Source organism: Dermochelys coriacea, chromosome 9 (assembly GCF_009764565.3).
Source record: "Dermochelys coriacea isolate rDerCor1 chromosome 9, rDerCor1.pri.v4, whole genome shotgun sequence".
Taxonomy (NCBI): domain Eukaryota; kingdom Metazoa; phylum Chordata; order Testudines; family Dermochelyidae; genus Dermochelys; species Dermochelys coriacea.
Genome location: NC_050076.1, coordinates 87,342,400 through 87,355,161, shown reverse-complemented (window position 1 = coordinate 87,355,161; position 12,762 = coordinate 87,342,400). Strand labels below are relative to the sequence as shown.

At 41.6% G+C, this 12,762-nt stretch overlaps 1 protein-coding gene across 3 annotated transcripts in view; it reads right to left on the bottom strand.

The window, feature by feature from the left end:
* The window catches only part of SMARCA1 (SWI/SNF related, matrix associated, actin dependent regulator of chromatin, subfamily a, member 1), a 75,331-nt gene that overhangs the window by 38,418 nt on the left and 24,151 nt on the right, over window positions 1-12,762 (bottom strand). For all 3 annotated transcript variants that reach the window (XM_038415658.2, XM_038415659.2, XM_043491935.1), the window contains 3 exons: window positions 6,762-6,917; window positions 6,348-6,479; window positions 2,291-2,359 (listed from right to left, as the gene is read on the bottom strand). In XM_038415658.2, coding sequence (XP_038271586.1) covers window positions 2,291-2,359; window positions 6,348-6,479; window positions 6,762-6,917 — 357 coding nt within the window. The remainder of the gene's footprint in view (window positions 1-2,290; window positions 2,360-6,347; window positions 6,480-6,761; window positions 6,918-12,762) is intronic.

Genomic DNA, 12,762 nt, shown 5'->3' with positions numbered 1-12,762 from the left:
TACCGACTGACCGGTAGCTGTCTGGCGTTGCAAGCTTCCACAGGGCTATTGCCACTCGCTTGTGAATTGTGAGGGCTGCTCTCATCTTGGTATTCTTGTGCTTCAGTGCAGAGGAAAGCAAGTCAAAGTTCCATAAAAGTGCCCTTATGCATGCGAAAGTTTCGGAGCCACTGGGAATCATCCCAAACCTGCAACACTATGTGGGTCCCACCATTCTGTGCTTGTTTCCCTGGCCCAGAATCGGCATTCCACCGCATGGACCTGCCCCAGTAACACCATGATCTCCAAATTGCTGGGGACCGCGGTTTTAGAGAAATCTGTGTTCATATCCTCATCACCGCGCTTCCGTCGCCTCCTTGCCTGGTTTTTCAGGTGCTGGTTCTGCATAAACTGCACGATAATGCACGAGGGGTTTACAATGGTCATAACTGCTACGGTGAGCTGAACGGTCTCCAGGCTTGCTGTGCTATGGCGTCTGCTTGGGCAATCCAGGGAAAAGGGCGCAAAATAATTGTCTGCTGTTGCTTTCACGAAGAGAGGGAGGGTTGACTGACGACATTTACCCATAACCACCCGCGACAAATTTTTGGCCCCATCAGGGACTGGGAGCTCAGCCCAGAATTCCAGTGGGCAGCGGGAACTGTGGGATAGCTACCTACAGTGCACCGCTCGGAATGTTGATGCTTGCCACAGTACTGTGGACACACACCACCGAATTAATGTGCTTCATGTAGACGCATGCTCTTGACTTTATACAATCTGTTCCCAAAAGTCGACTTCCGTAAAATCGGAGTACTTTTGTAGCGTAGACATGGCCTCAGTTAGATAGTACCTCTTTACTCCCAAAGCCACAGACGGAATCTGGCCCCACATCCATCCATGTAGCTACAGGCAGGAGAAAGAATAGCAGCAATTTAAGTAGCATTTCTCATGGCTTAGTCAATGAGAGGGACAGGGCCAAGTGTAGACTGGCCCATGTAGTGAATGTTACCCCACAGTGATCACTCCAACATTCACAGGCATGCTGATGTGACTAATTTATTCTGCTGGTTCCCTTCACTAGTGCTAACTGGTGAGGTTCTACTTTATTCGGAATTACGAATCTAAGGAGTGCATAAAATGTAATGAGGGGCTTCTCTTTTCAACGAAATAGGCACATCCAAAAATACGCTATTCTAAATCAGAAATACACAAGTTACTACAGCCCAGGCATTGCACTGGAATTTATGCTTCCTAACGTATCAGTTCAGATCGTCCCCTCAGATCAACACTACAGACGCTGCCTCTCTCTGGATTCAAGGTCTACATTTAGAGACAGAGCGGGAACTGGACAGGTCAGGGAGAAGAATGGGTGTGATGAGGACAAGGACAGAGATGAGAGAAGATGAACACGGTCCTCCTCATTTTGGCTCCCAAAAGAGTCCTCAGGTTATATTATTTCCCCCTCCTCCAGAGCCTCCCTTACAGACATTTGTGTCAACTGTAATCAGGGTGAGTCTTTGGTAACTCAGCTCCAACATCAGAGTGGGGAGAAGAGGGAGGGGCACCAAGGCCCTGAGCCAGTGAAGAAGCATAAGGTCTTTGAGCGGATGACCCTTCTTTCAGCAATCTGAGCCATGGGTTTTTAAACATCTAGTTACTCAGATCTAATCAAATAAAAATACCATTATAACTGTATTAAAGCTGAACAGCAAGATTTCTTACTATAGAATTTCAACAATAGAAGTGTTATGAACAGGGCTTTGGAGCTGTGCTCCGCACTCCAGCTCCAGGCTCCACTCCAAAACCCTGGTTGTGAGTTCTTCCTTCTTTTGACATCCTTTATTAATACACTAAAGAAAATGATTAAAATCTTGATTCTAAACAAACTACAATAAAAGGGATATTCACAGATAAAACTGAAATTCTGTCTTGACTTCACCCCAGTGTCAATGCAGCACATCAGTAATTCAACATGACTAATAGTTTCAAAACTCCTTGCAATTCTTAGTTTATTTATGGATTAATAAGCTTTGATGTTTCTATTGCAAACAGTAGCGTTATAAAAGATAAAAATTTGGAAAAACTAACAGAAATGCTGATATATATTTGACATATATTATGGCAGATTCTTCTGTAAAAACAATATAAATATATGCCAATTCTAAAATTAATGAGAATTCAAATATTTATATACGTTTACCACAATGCATTTTATAGCAATTTGAGGAGAAATAAGAGACAAGAATTAGACTTTTGTTTTAAAGCTATTTTGTAGCAATAATATATTACCATCGCTGCTATTACTTACTGCATGAAGTCTTTCTACAAGTTTTTGATCACCAAGACAATTTTTAGTATCAAACCATGAGTCAAAGTCCTGTAGGAAAAACAAATTATTGTTAGCATGTACAATTTCATCTTTACTTTCAATAAGACACACGTGAACATAAGAACAGCCATACTTGGTCAGACCAATAGTCCATATAGACCAGTATCCTCTCTCTGACAGTGACAAGATGCTTCAGAGACTGAGCAAGGGACAAGGACAATTTCAGCAATCCATCTCCTGTCGTCTAGTCCTAGTTCCTAGCAGTTGAAGGTTTTGGGATACCCAGAGTCTGGGGTCACATCCCTGACCAGCTTAGCTTATAGTCATTGATGGACCTATCGTCCATGAACTTATCCAATTTTTTTTTTTAACCCAGTTAGGTTTTTGGCTTTCACAACATCCCATGGCCACAAGTTCCACAGATTGACTATGTGTTGCGTGAAGAAGTATTTCCTTATGTTCGCTTTAAACCTGCTGCCTATTAATTTCATTGGGTGACACCTGGTTCTTGAGTTACATGAAGGTCCAAACACCACACTTCCCTATTCATTTTCTCCATGTCATTCATGATTTTATAGACCTCTACTATACCCTCCCCCCCATCTCTTTTTAAGCAAATCTCCTTACATGAAAGCTGTTCCATGCCCCTAATAATTTTTGTTGCCCTTCTCTGCACCTTTTCCAATTTTAGTATCTTTTGTGAGGTAAGTCCATTAGAACTGCATGCAGTATTCAAGGTGTGGACATATCATGAATTTATATAGTGGTATTATATTTTCTGTTTTATTATCTATCCCTTTCTCAAAGGTTCCTAACATTGTTAGCTTTTTTGACTGCAGCTGTACATTGAACAGATGTTTTCAGGGAAGTATCCATGAAGACTCCAAGATCTGTCTTGAGTGGTACCAGCTAATTTGGATCTCATCATTTTGTACATATAGTCGGGAATATGGTTTTCCAATGTGCATTACTTTGCATTTATCAATATTGAATTTCGTCTGCCATTTTCTTGCCCAGTCACCCAGTTTTGTAATATTCCTTTGTAACTCTTCTCAGTCAACTTTGGACTTAACTATCTCGAGTAATTTTATATCATCCACAAGTTTGGCCACATCACAGTTCACCCCTTTTTCCAGATCATTTTATGAATATGTTGAACAGCACTGGTCCTACTACAGATCCCTGGGAGATCTTGCTATTTACCTCTTTCCCTTGTGAAAGCTGACTATTTAGTCCTATCTCTCCCGCCCCCATCTTTTAACCAATTACAAATTGATAACAGAACTTTCCCTCTTATTCCATGACTACTTACTTCGATTAAGATCTTTTGGTAAGGGACCTTGTCAAAGGCTTTCTGAAAGTCCAAGTATACTACATCCACTGGATCATCTTTGTCTACATGCTTGTTTACTACTTCAAAGAATTCTAATACATTGACAAGGTATGATTTTCCTTCACAAAAGCTGTGTTGACTCTTCCCCAATATATCATGTTCATCTAAGCGTCCAAAAATTCAGTTCTTTAGTATTGTTTCAACCAGTTTGTCAGGTACTGAAGTTAGGCTTACTGGCCTGTAATTGCCAGGATCACCTCTGGAGACTTTCTTTTTTTTTTTTTTTTAAATTGGCATAACACTAGCTACCCTCCAGTTATGTTACAGAGTCAGATTTAAGTAGTAGATTAAATAACACAGTTAGTAGTTCTGCAATTTCATATTTGAGTTCCTTCAGAACCGTTGGGTGAATATCATCCAATACTGGTGACATATTACTGTTACATTTATCAGTTTGTTCCAAGACTGCCTCTATTGACACCTCAATCTGGGACAGTTCCTCAGATTTGTAACCTTAAAAGAATGGCTCAGGTATGGAGATCTCCCTCACATCCTTTGCAGCAATGACTGATGCAAGAATTCATTTAGCTTCTCCGTAACAGCCTTGTCTTTCTTGAGTGCTCCTTTAGCATCTCAATTGTCCAGTGGCCCCATTGACTGTTTGGCAAGCTTCCTGCTGATAACGTACTTAAAACGAAATTTGCTGTTAGTTTGTGTCTTTTGCTAGTTGCTCTTCCAATTCTGTTTTGGCCTGCCTAATTATACTTTTACACTTGGTTTTCCAGAGTTTATGTTCCTTTCTATTTTCCGCATTACGATTTGACTTCCTATTTTTAAAAATGCATTTTGGCTCTCATCATCTGTTTTACTCTGCTGTTTAGCCATGATGGCATTTTTTGGGTCCTCTTACTGTTTTTTTATTTGGGGTATACGTTTAAATTTGAGCCTTCATTATAATGTTCTTAAATAGTCTCCTCACAGTTTGCAGACATTTCGCCCTTGTGATGGTCTTTTAAATTTCCGTTTAACCAGCTTCCCCTTTTTGAAGTTCAATGCTACTGGGGGGAGGGGAGGGTGTTCCCTTTAGCATTTTTTCCCTACAAGGGTGTTAAATCTCATTACATTATGGTTGACATTCTCTCACCGTGATGTAAAAATGAAGTCAATGGAGTTACACCAGTGAGAGAAGACACAGGCCATTGTTCTCAGCAAGTTTAACAGCATCCATAAACTTTCAAGCCAATTGAATAACTTCACTGGTAAAATACAGAACCTCTTTTTAACAGAAATGCCTACTCTGTTCCCTCCTGGATTTTATACTAGGCCTACCACTGTAATATCTGAGTGCCTATCATAGTGCATCAAGTCAGGTTGCATAATGAAAAGCAGGGGGAGAGACAAGGAAATGGGACCATAAAAAGTGAAATCAGATAGAGACATGAAGCAAGAAGAATGGAAGTAACTGAATCAAAGCAACAAGATGAGTAGAGTGACAGAAAAAAAGCAAAGGGAAGAGGTGGTGAAAGGAAAAAGCGTAAATTCTAAGTGAAAAAGCATAAAGTTTACTGTGCAAATTATATGTTCAGCGTAGACTCACAACTTGGTTTAACTCACATTTATAACTAACAGTGATATAAGTAAGGATTAAATCAGTTTAAGTTTATCCACTTCAATTTAGCAGCATTTTACACCCACTTTGCACAGGTGCAAGTGTTGCACAAGAAGCAAAATCTTAGGAAAACAGTCCCTAAAGCCTTGTCTGGGCTAGGATTTAAAGGTGTTCACTAACACATGCTACCTGAAATGTCTTAGAAGTCTAGTGTAGACAAGGCAGTTTTAAAATGTGCTGGTTCACATGTGTTAATCAACATCACACCTTTAAATCCTAGTCTAGCCAAAAGCTGACCATTTGCGGAATTGGGCCCTCAGTTTGCAAATGAACTACCAAAATGTGGATTTTGACAGTATTAAACTGGCATGAAAAATTCAGTCTGTTCCCTCTAAGAATAAAGAGGGAACTGTATTTTACCATATGAAACCTTTCTGCAAGGAAGAATTTCAACTGGCTCTACCCAGAATTAAAATGATAGGTAGTAGAGACACACCGTATCCATGATTTTTAAAAATATTTATCTTATATTTATATTGCACCCACTACCATAGTGTCTGAGCACCTCGTAACCTTTAATGTATTTATCTTCTCAACACCGCTGGGAATTAGAAAACTGAGACACAAAAAGCCTGAGGGCTTGTCTACACTACCATGCAGGGTTGATCTAAGATACACGACTTCAGCTACGTGAATATTGTAGCTGAAGTCCATGTACTTAAATCTACTTACCGCAGTGAATTCACTGCGGTAAGTTGACAGCAGACGCTCTCCCGTCAACTCCACTTGCACTTCTCATCCTGATGGAGTACCGGACTCTACAGAAGAGCACTCAGTGATCGATTTATCGCGTCTATACTAGACGTGATAAATTGACTTCCCACTGGATTGATCGCTGCCGGCCGATCCAGAAGGTAGTGTAGACAAGCCCTAAGATTTGCCCATGGTTACACAGGAAGCCTGTGATAAAATGAAGGATTGAATCTGCGCATCTCAAGTCCAAGGCCACTCTAACCACTGGGTAATCCATCCTCTTTGCAGAATATATCATCAGAATTACGCTAGCAAAAAATATATATCAGGCCCCAGCTTACATCTGCAGAATTGAAGACATCAGGTAAAAGAAAGTTGAGTAATGCCCACAGTTCATGGAGGTTGTTCTGTAAAGGAGTTCCTGTCAGCAGTAACCTATTTGTTGTCTTGAACTCACGTACAATCTCAGAGAGCTAGGAAAAATAACAAACACCATTTGTTATCTGTGGCTTAAACACAAAGGGACAGATTTTCAAAAATCCTGAAAACCCATCACTTCAACTGAAGTCATTGAGAGCACCATGTGCTCAGTACGTCTGAAATTCAAGCCCCAAAAGATCAAACTATTATTTTCAAAAAATGACCTTCAGGAAGTATTTGAATGACTAAAATATAATCTAACATTTAAAATCTAAAAATATTTTGCTACAAAATGCTCAAGCAAAGGTTACAAAAATACTGAAATTGATGTTTACCTTAGATTTTTCATTCTTTATTCTGTGGGCTTCATCTATCACCAAGTATCTCCAGTTAAACTTTTTGAAAACAGATTTCTCCTTAATTACCATTTCATATGAGGTAACGCAAACATCCCACTCTCCAGGCATCATAACATCACGGATAAAAGCAGCCTAATGTAAAATAATATTAATTAATAGATATTAAGTAACAACAATGGTCATAATTTATTTGGAGCTCTCTGCCACTTATGTCTGCCAATATTATTGAAACAAAAGATTAACGAGTTAAAAAAATAAAAGATTAAGCACATATGAAAAAGAATACCTGGAATTACACTTTTCAGAGTAGCAGCCGTGTTAGTCTGTATTCGCAAAAAGAAAAGGAGTACTTGTGGCACCTTAGAGACTAACAAATTTATTAGAGCATAAGCTTTCGTGAGCTACAGCTCACTTCATCGGATGCATTTGGTGGAAAAAACAGAGGAGAGATTTATATACACACACACAGAGAACATGAAACAATGGGTTTATCATACACACTGTAAGGAGAGTGATCACTTAAGATAAGCCATCACCAACAGCAGGGGGGGGAAGGAGGAAAACCTTTCATGGTGACAAGCAGGTAGGCTAATTCCAGCAGTTAACAAGAATATCAGAGGAACAGTGGGGGGTGGGGTGGGAGGGAGAAATACCATGGGGAAATAGTTTTACTTTGTGTAATGACTCATCCATTCCCAGTCTCTATTCAAGCCTAAGTTAATTGTATCCAGTTTGCAAATTAATTCCAATTCAGCAGTCTCTCGTTGGAGTCTGTTTTTGAAGCTTTTTGTTGAAGTATAGCCACTCTTAGGTCTGTGATCGAGTGACCAGAGAGATTGAAGTGTTCTCCAACTGGTTTTTGAATGTTATAATTCTTGACGTCTGATTTGTGTCCATTCATTCTTTTACGTAGAGACTGTCCAGTTTGGCCAATGTACATGGCAGAGGGGCATTGCTGGCACATGATGGCATATATCACATTGGTAGATGCACAGGTGAACGAGCCTCTGATGGTGTGGCTGATGTGATTAGGCCCTATGATGGTATCCCCTGAATAGATATGTGGACAGAGTTGGCAACGGGCTTTGTTGCAAGGATAGGTTCCTGGGTTAGTGGTTCTGTTGTGTGGTGTGTGGTTGCTGGTGAGTATTTGCTTCAGATTGGGGGGCTGTCTGTAAGCAAGGACTGGTCTGTCTCCCAAGATCTGAGAGAGCGATGGCTCGTCCTTCAGGATAGGTTGTAGATCCTTGATGATGCGTTGGAGGGGTTTTAGTTGGGGGCTGAAGGTGATGGCTAGTGGCGTTCTGTTGTTTTCTTTGTTGGGCCTGTCCTGTAGTAGGTGACTTCTGGGTACTCTTCTGGCTCTGTCAATCTGTTTCTTCACTTCAGCAGGTGGGTACTGTAGTTGTAGGAATGCATGATAGAGATCTTGTAGGTGTTTGTCTCTGTCTGAGGGGTTGGAGCAAATGCGGTTATATCGTAGCGCTTGGCTGTAGACAATGGATCGAGTGGTATGATCTGGATGAAAGCTAGAGGCATGTAGGTAGGAATAGCGGTCAGTAGGTTTCCGATATAGGGTGGTGTTTATGTGACCATCGCTTATTAGCACCGTAGTGTCCAGGAAGTGGATCTCTTGTGTGGACTGGTCCAGGCTGAGGTTGATGGTGGGATGGAAATTGTTGAAATCATGGTGGAAAGCGCTACGATATAACCGCATTTGCTCCAACCCCTCAGACAGAGACAAACACCTACAAGATCTCTATCATGCATTCCTACAACTACAGTACCCACCTGCTGAAGTGAAGAAACAGATTGACAGAGCCAGAAGAGTACCCAGAAGTCACCTACTACAGGACAGGCCCAACAAAGAAAACAACAGAACGCCACTAGCCATCACCTTCAGCCCCCAACTAAAACCCCTCCAACGCATCATCAAGGATCTACAACCTATCCTGAAGGACGAGCCATCGCTCTCTCAGATCTTGGGAGACAGACCAGTCCTTGCTTACAGACAGCCCCCCAATCTGAAGCAAATACTCACCAGCAACCACACACCACACAACAGAACCACTAACCCAGGAACCTATCCTTGCAACAAAGCCCGTTGCCAACTCTGTCCACATATCTATTCAGGGGATACCATCATAGGGCCTAATCACATCAGCCACACCATCAGAGGCTCGTTCACCTGTGCATCTACCAATGTGATATATGCCATCATGTGCCAGCAATGCCCCTCTGCCATGTACATTGGCCAAACTGGACAGTCTCTACGTAAAAGAATGAATGGACACAAATCAGACGTCAAGAATTATAACATTCAAAAACCAGTTGGAGAACACTTCAATCTCTCTGGTCACTCGATCACAGACCTAAGAGTGGCTATACTTCAACAAAAAAGCTTCAAAAACAGACTCCAACGAGAGACTGCTGAATTGGAATTAATTTGCAAACTGGATACAATTAACTTAGGCTTGAATAGAGACTGGGAATGGATGAGTCATTACACAAAGTAAAACTATTTCCCCATGGTATTTCTCCCTCCCACCCCACCCCCCACTGTTCCTCTGATATTCTTGTTAACTGCTGGAATTAGCCTACCTGCTTGTCACCATGAAAGGTTTTCCTCCTTCCCCCCCCTGCTGTTGGTGATGGCTTATCTTAAGTGATCACTCTCCTTACAGTGTGTATGATAAACCCATTGTTTCATGTTCTCTGTGTGTGTGTATATAAATCTCTCCTCTGTTTTTTCCACCAAATGCATCCGATGAAGTGAGCTGTAGCTCACGAAAGCTTATGCTCTAATAAATTTGTTAGTCTCTAAGGTGCCACAAGTACTCCTTTTCTTTTTGGAATTACACTAATTCAAGTCAAACAACAAAGGCTTCCAATCTTTATGTTTCATAAACTGATCAGCAGCTGGAGTTGAGATGAAAGGCATAAATTGTCCCCATTCACCTTAAGTGGGTGTTTAGTCTTAAGCATAACTATATATTTTTAAAATAAATATGTCCTGTTAAGTGATCAGCAGTGAAATAGTTAAATTAGACATCCCCTTCAGTGACACGTGAAGGAGTGTTTTCTACAATGCTGTATATTAAATGCTCAAATATTGGGTTAATGTAGAGCTAAGGTTGCCCAGTAATGCCTTGTGCATTTCTAGAATGTGGAAGCTAAACTTAAACCCCTGAAAACCAGGAAATAAAGAGAGTAAAGCAACACATATGTAAACCAGGACACACACCATTAAGATACATGACACCCTGCAATACAACCTTAGCTACCTGCAGCTTTAACTGTACCCCCTGCTCCCATACACACACTTGAGGGCTGGCAATAGCTACGGTTCCATTATAGCGTGCAAAGATTAACATATTGCCAAGAGAAATGGGGATTCTCTCTCTCTCTCTCTCTCTCTCTCTCTCTCTCTCTCTCTCACACAGTCTTCAGATCAGGACTGGATGCCTTTCTGGAAGATCTGCTTTAATCTAAAATTATTAGACTAAATACAGAAAGAGCTGGATGAAATTCTATGGCCTGTGTTAATAAGGTCAGACTAGAAGACCTAACAGTCCCCTGTATTCTTAAAATCTATAATACATAGACATTAGGAAGGACTAAACATGTGCTGCGTTTGTGTTATGTTCTAGAGATGTGAATTACGGCACTGTCTGCACACATTCCACCTGCATTTGCTGTCGCTGCATTTAGTGGTGGAGCGATTGGGTTGGAGCTAATATGCAAAGCTGTGACTGGTTCATGACAAGAGACACATGTGTACCTTAAGACACCATGCCCCATTGAATTTTGGAGGTTATATCTGCAGAGGTACACAGGGTCTTCTTGTCATGGAGGCTGCCAGCAGTCTGGTAGCATACAATGGTCTCCAGGGCTTAGCCAGAGTTAAGTGAAGGCAAGGCAAAATGAAAACACCGTCTCAAAAGCAATCTGCAGGACAACAGCAAAATGGTAGTAATATTGTAAAGCATGGAGTAGTTTGTGTGGAGTAGACTCAGTATTGGAGTGTAGGCAGCTTCTGTCTAATGTCAAGCATAGCAAATGTTCCAGAGTAGCAGCCGTGTTAGTCTGTATTCGCAAAAAGAAAAGGAGTACTTGTGGCACCTTAGAGACTAACACATTTATTAGAGCATAAGCTTCTGTGAGCTACAGCTCACTTCATCGGATGCATCTAATAAATTTGTTAGTCTCTAAGGTCTCCAAGTCCTTTTCTTTTTGCGAATACAGACTAACACGGCTGCTGCTCCATGTCTAGTTGGCAGCCGGTGTCAAGTGGAGTGCCCCAGGGGTCGGTCCTGGGGCCCGTTTTGTTCAATATCTTCATAAATGATCTGGAGGATGGTGTGGATTGCACTCTCAGCAAATTTGCGGATGATACTAAACTGGAAGGAGTGGTAGATACGCTGGAGGGGAGGGATAGGATACAGAAGGACCTAGACAAATTGGAAGATTGGGCCAAAAGAAATCTAATGAGGTTCAATAAGGATAAGTGCAGGGTCCTGCACTTAGGATGGAAGAATCCAATGCACCGCTACAGACTAGGGACCGAATGGCTCGGCAGCAGTTCTGCGGAAAAGGACCTAGGGGTGACAGTGGACGAGAAGCTGGATATGAGTCAGCAGTGTGCCCTTGTTGCCAAGAAGGCCAATGGCATTTTGGGATGTATAAGTAGGGGCATAGCGAGCAGATCGAGGGACGTTATCGTTCCCCTCTATTCGACACTGGTGAGGCCTCATCTGGAGTACTGTGTCCAGTTTTGGGCCCCACACTACAAGAAGGATGTGGATAAATTGGAAAGAGTACAGCGAAGGGCAACAAAAATGATTAGGGGTCTAGAGCACATGACTTATGAGGAGAGGCTGAGGGAGCTGGGATTGTTTAGTCTGCAGAAGAGAAGAATGAGGGGGGATTTGATAGCTGCTTTCAACTACCTGAAAGGGGGTTTCAAAGAGGATGGCTCTAGACTGTTCTCAATGGTAGCAGATGACAGAACGAGGAGTAATGGTCTCAAGTTGCAATGGGGGAGGTTTAGATTGGATATTAGGAAAAACTTTTTCACTAAGAGGGTGGTGAAACACTGGAATGCGTTACCTAGGGAGGTGGTAGAATCTCCTTCCTTAGAGGTTTTTAAGGTCAGGCTTGACAAAGCCCTGGCTAGGATGATTTAACTGGGACTTGGTCCTGCTTTGAGCAGGGGGTTGGACTAGATGACCTTCTGGGGTCCCTTCCAACCCTGATATTCTATGATTCTATGATTCTATACTCTGAAACTGTAAGGAGAGTGATCACTTAAGATAAGCCATCACCAGCAGCAGGGGGGGAAAGGAGGAAAACCTTTCATGGTGACAAGCAAGGTAGGCTATTTCCAGCTGTTAACAAGAATATCTGAGGAACAGTGGGGTGGGGGGGGGGAGAGAAATAACATGGGGAAATAGTTTTACTTTGTGTAATGACTCATCCATTCCCAGTCTCTATTCAAGCCGAAGTTAATTGTATCCAGTTTGCAAATTAATTCCAATTCAGCAGTCTCTCGTTGGAGTCTGTTTTTGAAGCTTTTTTGTTGAAGGATAGCCACTCTTAGGTCTGTGATCGAGTGACCAGAGAGATGGAAGTGTTCTCCAACTGGTTTTTGAATGTTATAATTCTTGACATCTGATTTGTGTCCATTTATTCTTTTATGTAGAGACTGTTTCATGTTCTCTGTGTGTGTATATCTATCTCCCCTCTGTATTTTCCACCAAATGCATCCGATGAAGTGAGCTGTAGCTCACAAAAGCTTATGCTCAAATAAATTTGTTAGTCTCTAAGGTGCCACAAGTACTCCTTTTCTTTTTGCGAATACAGACTAACACGGCTGCTACTCTGAAACCTGTCATTATGCAAGGCACTGAATTTAGCCGTATAGAATGGAAATCTGTCAACTTCATGAAAAAACTCGTACAGATACGGACAGACATCT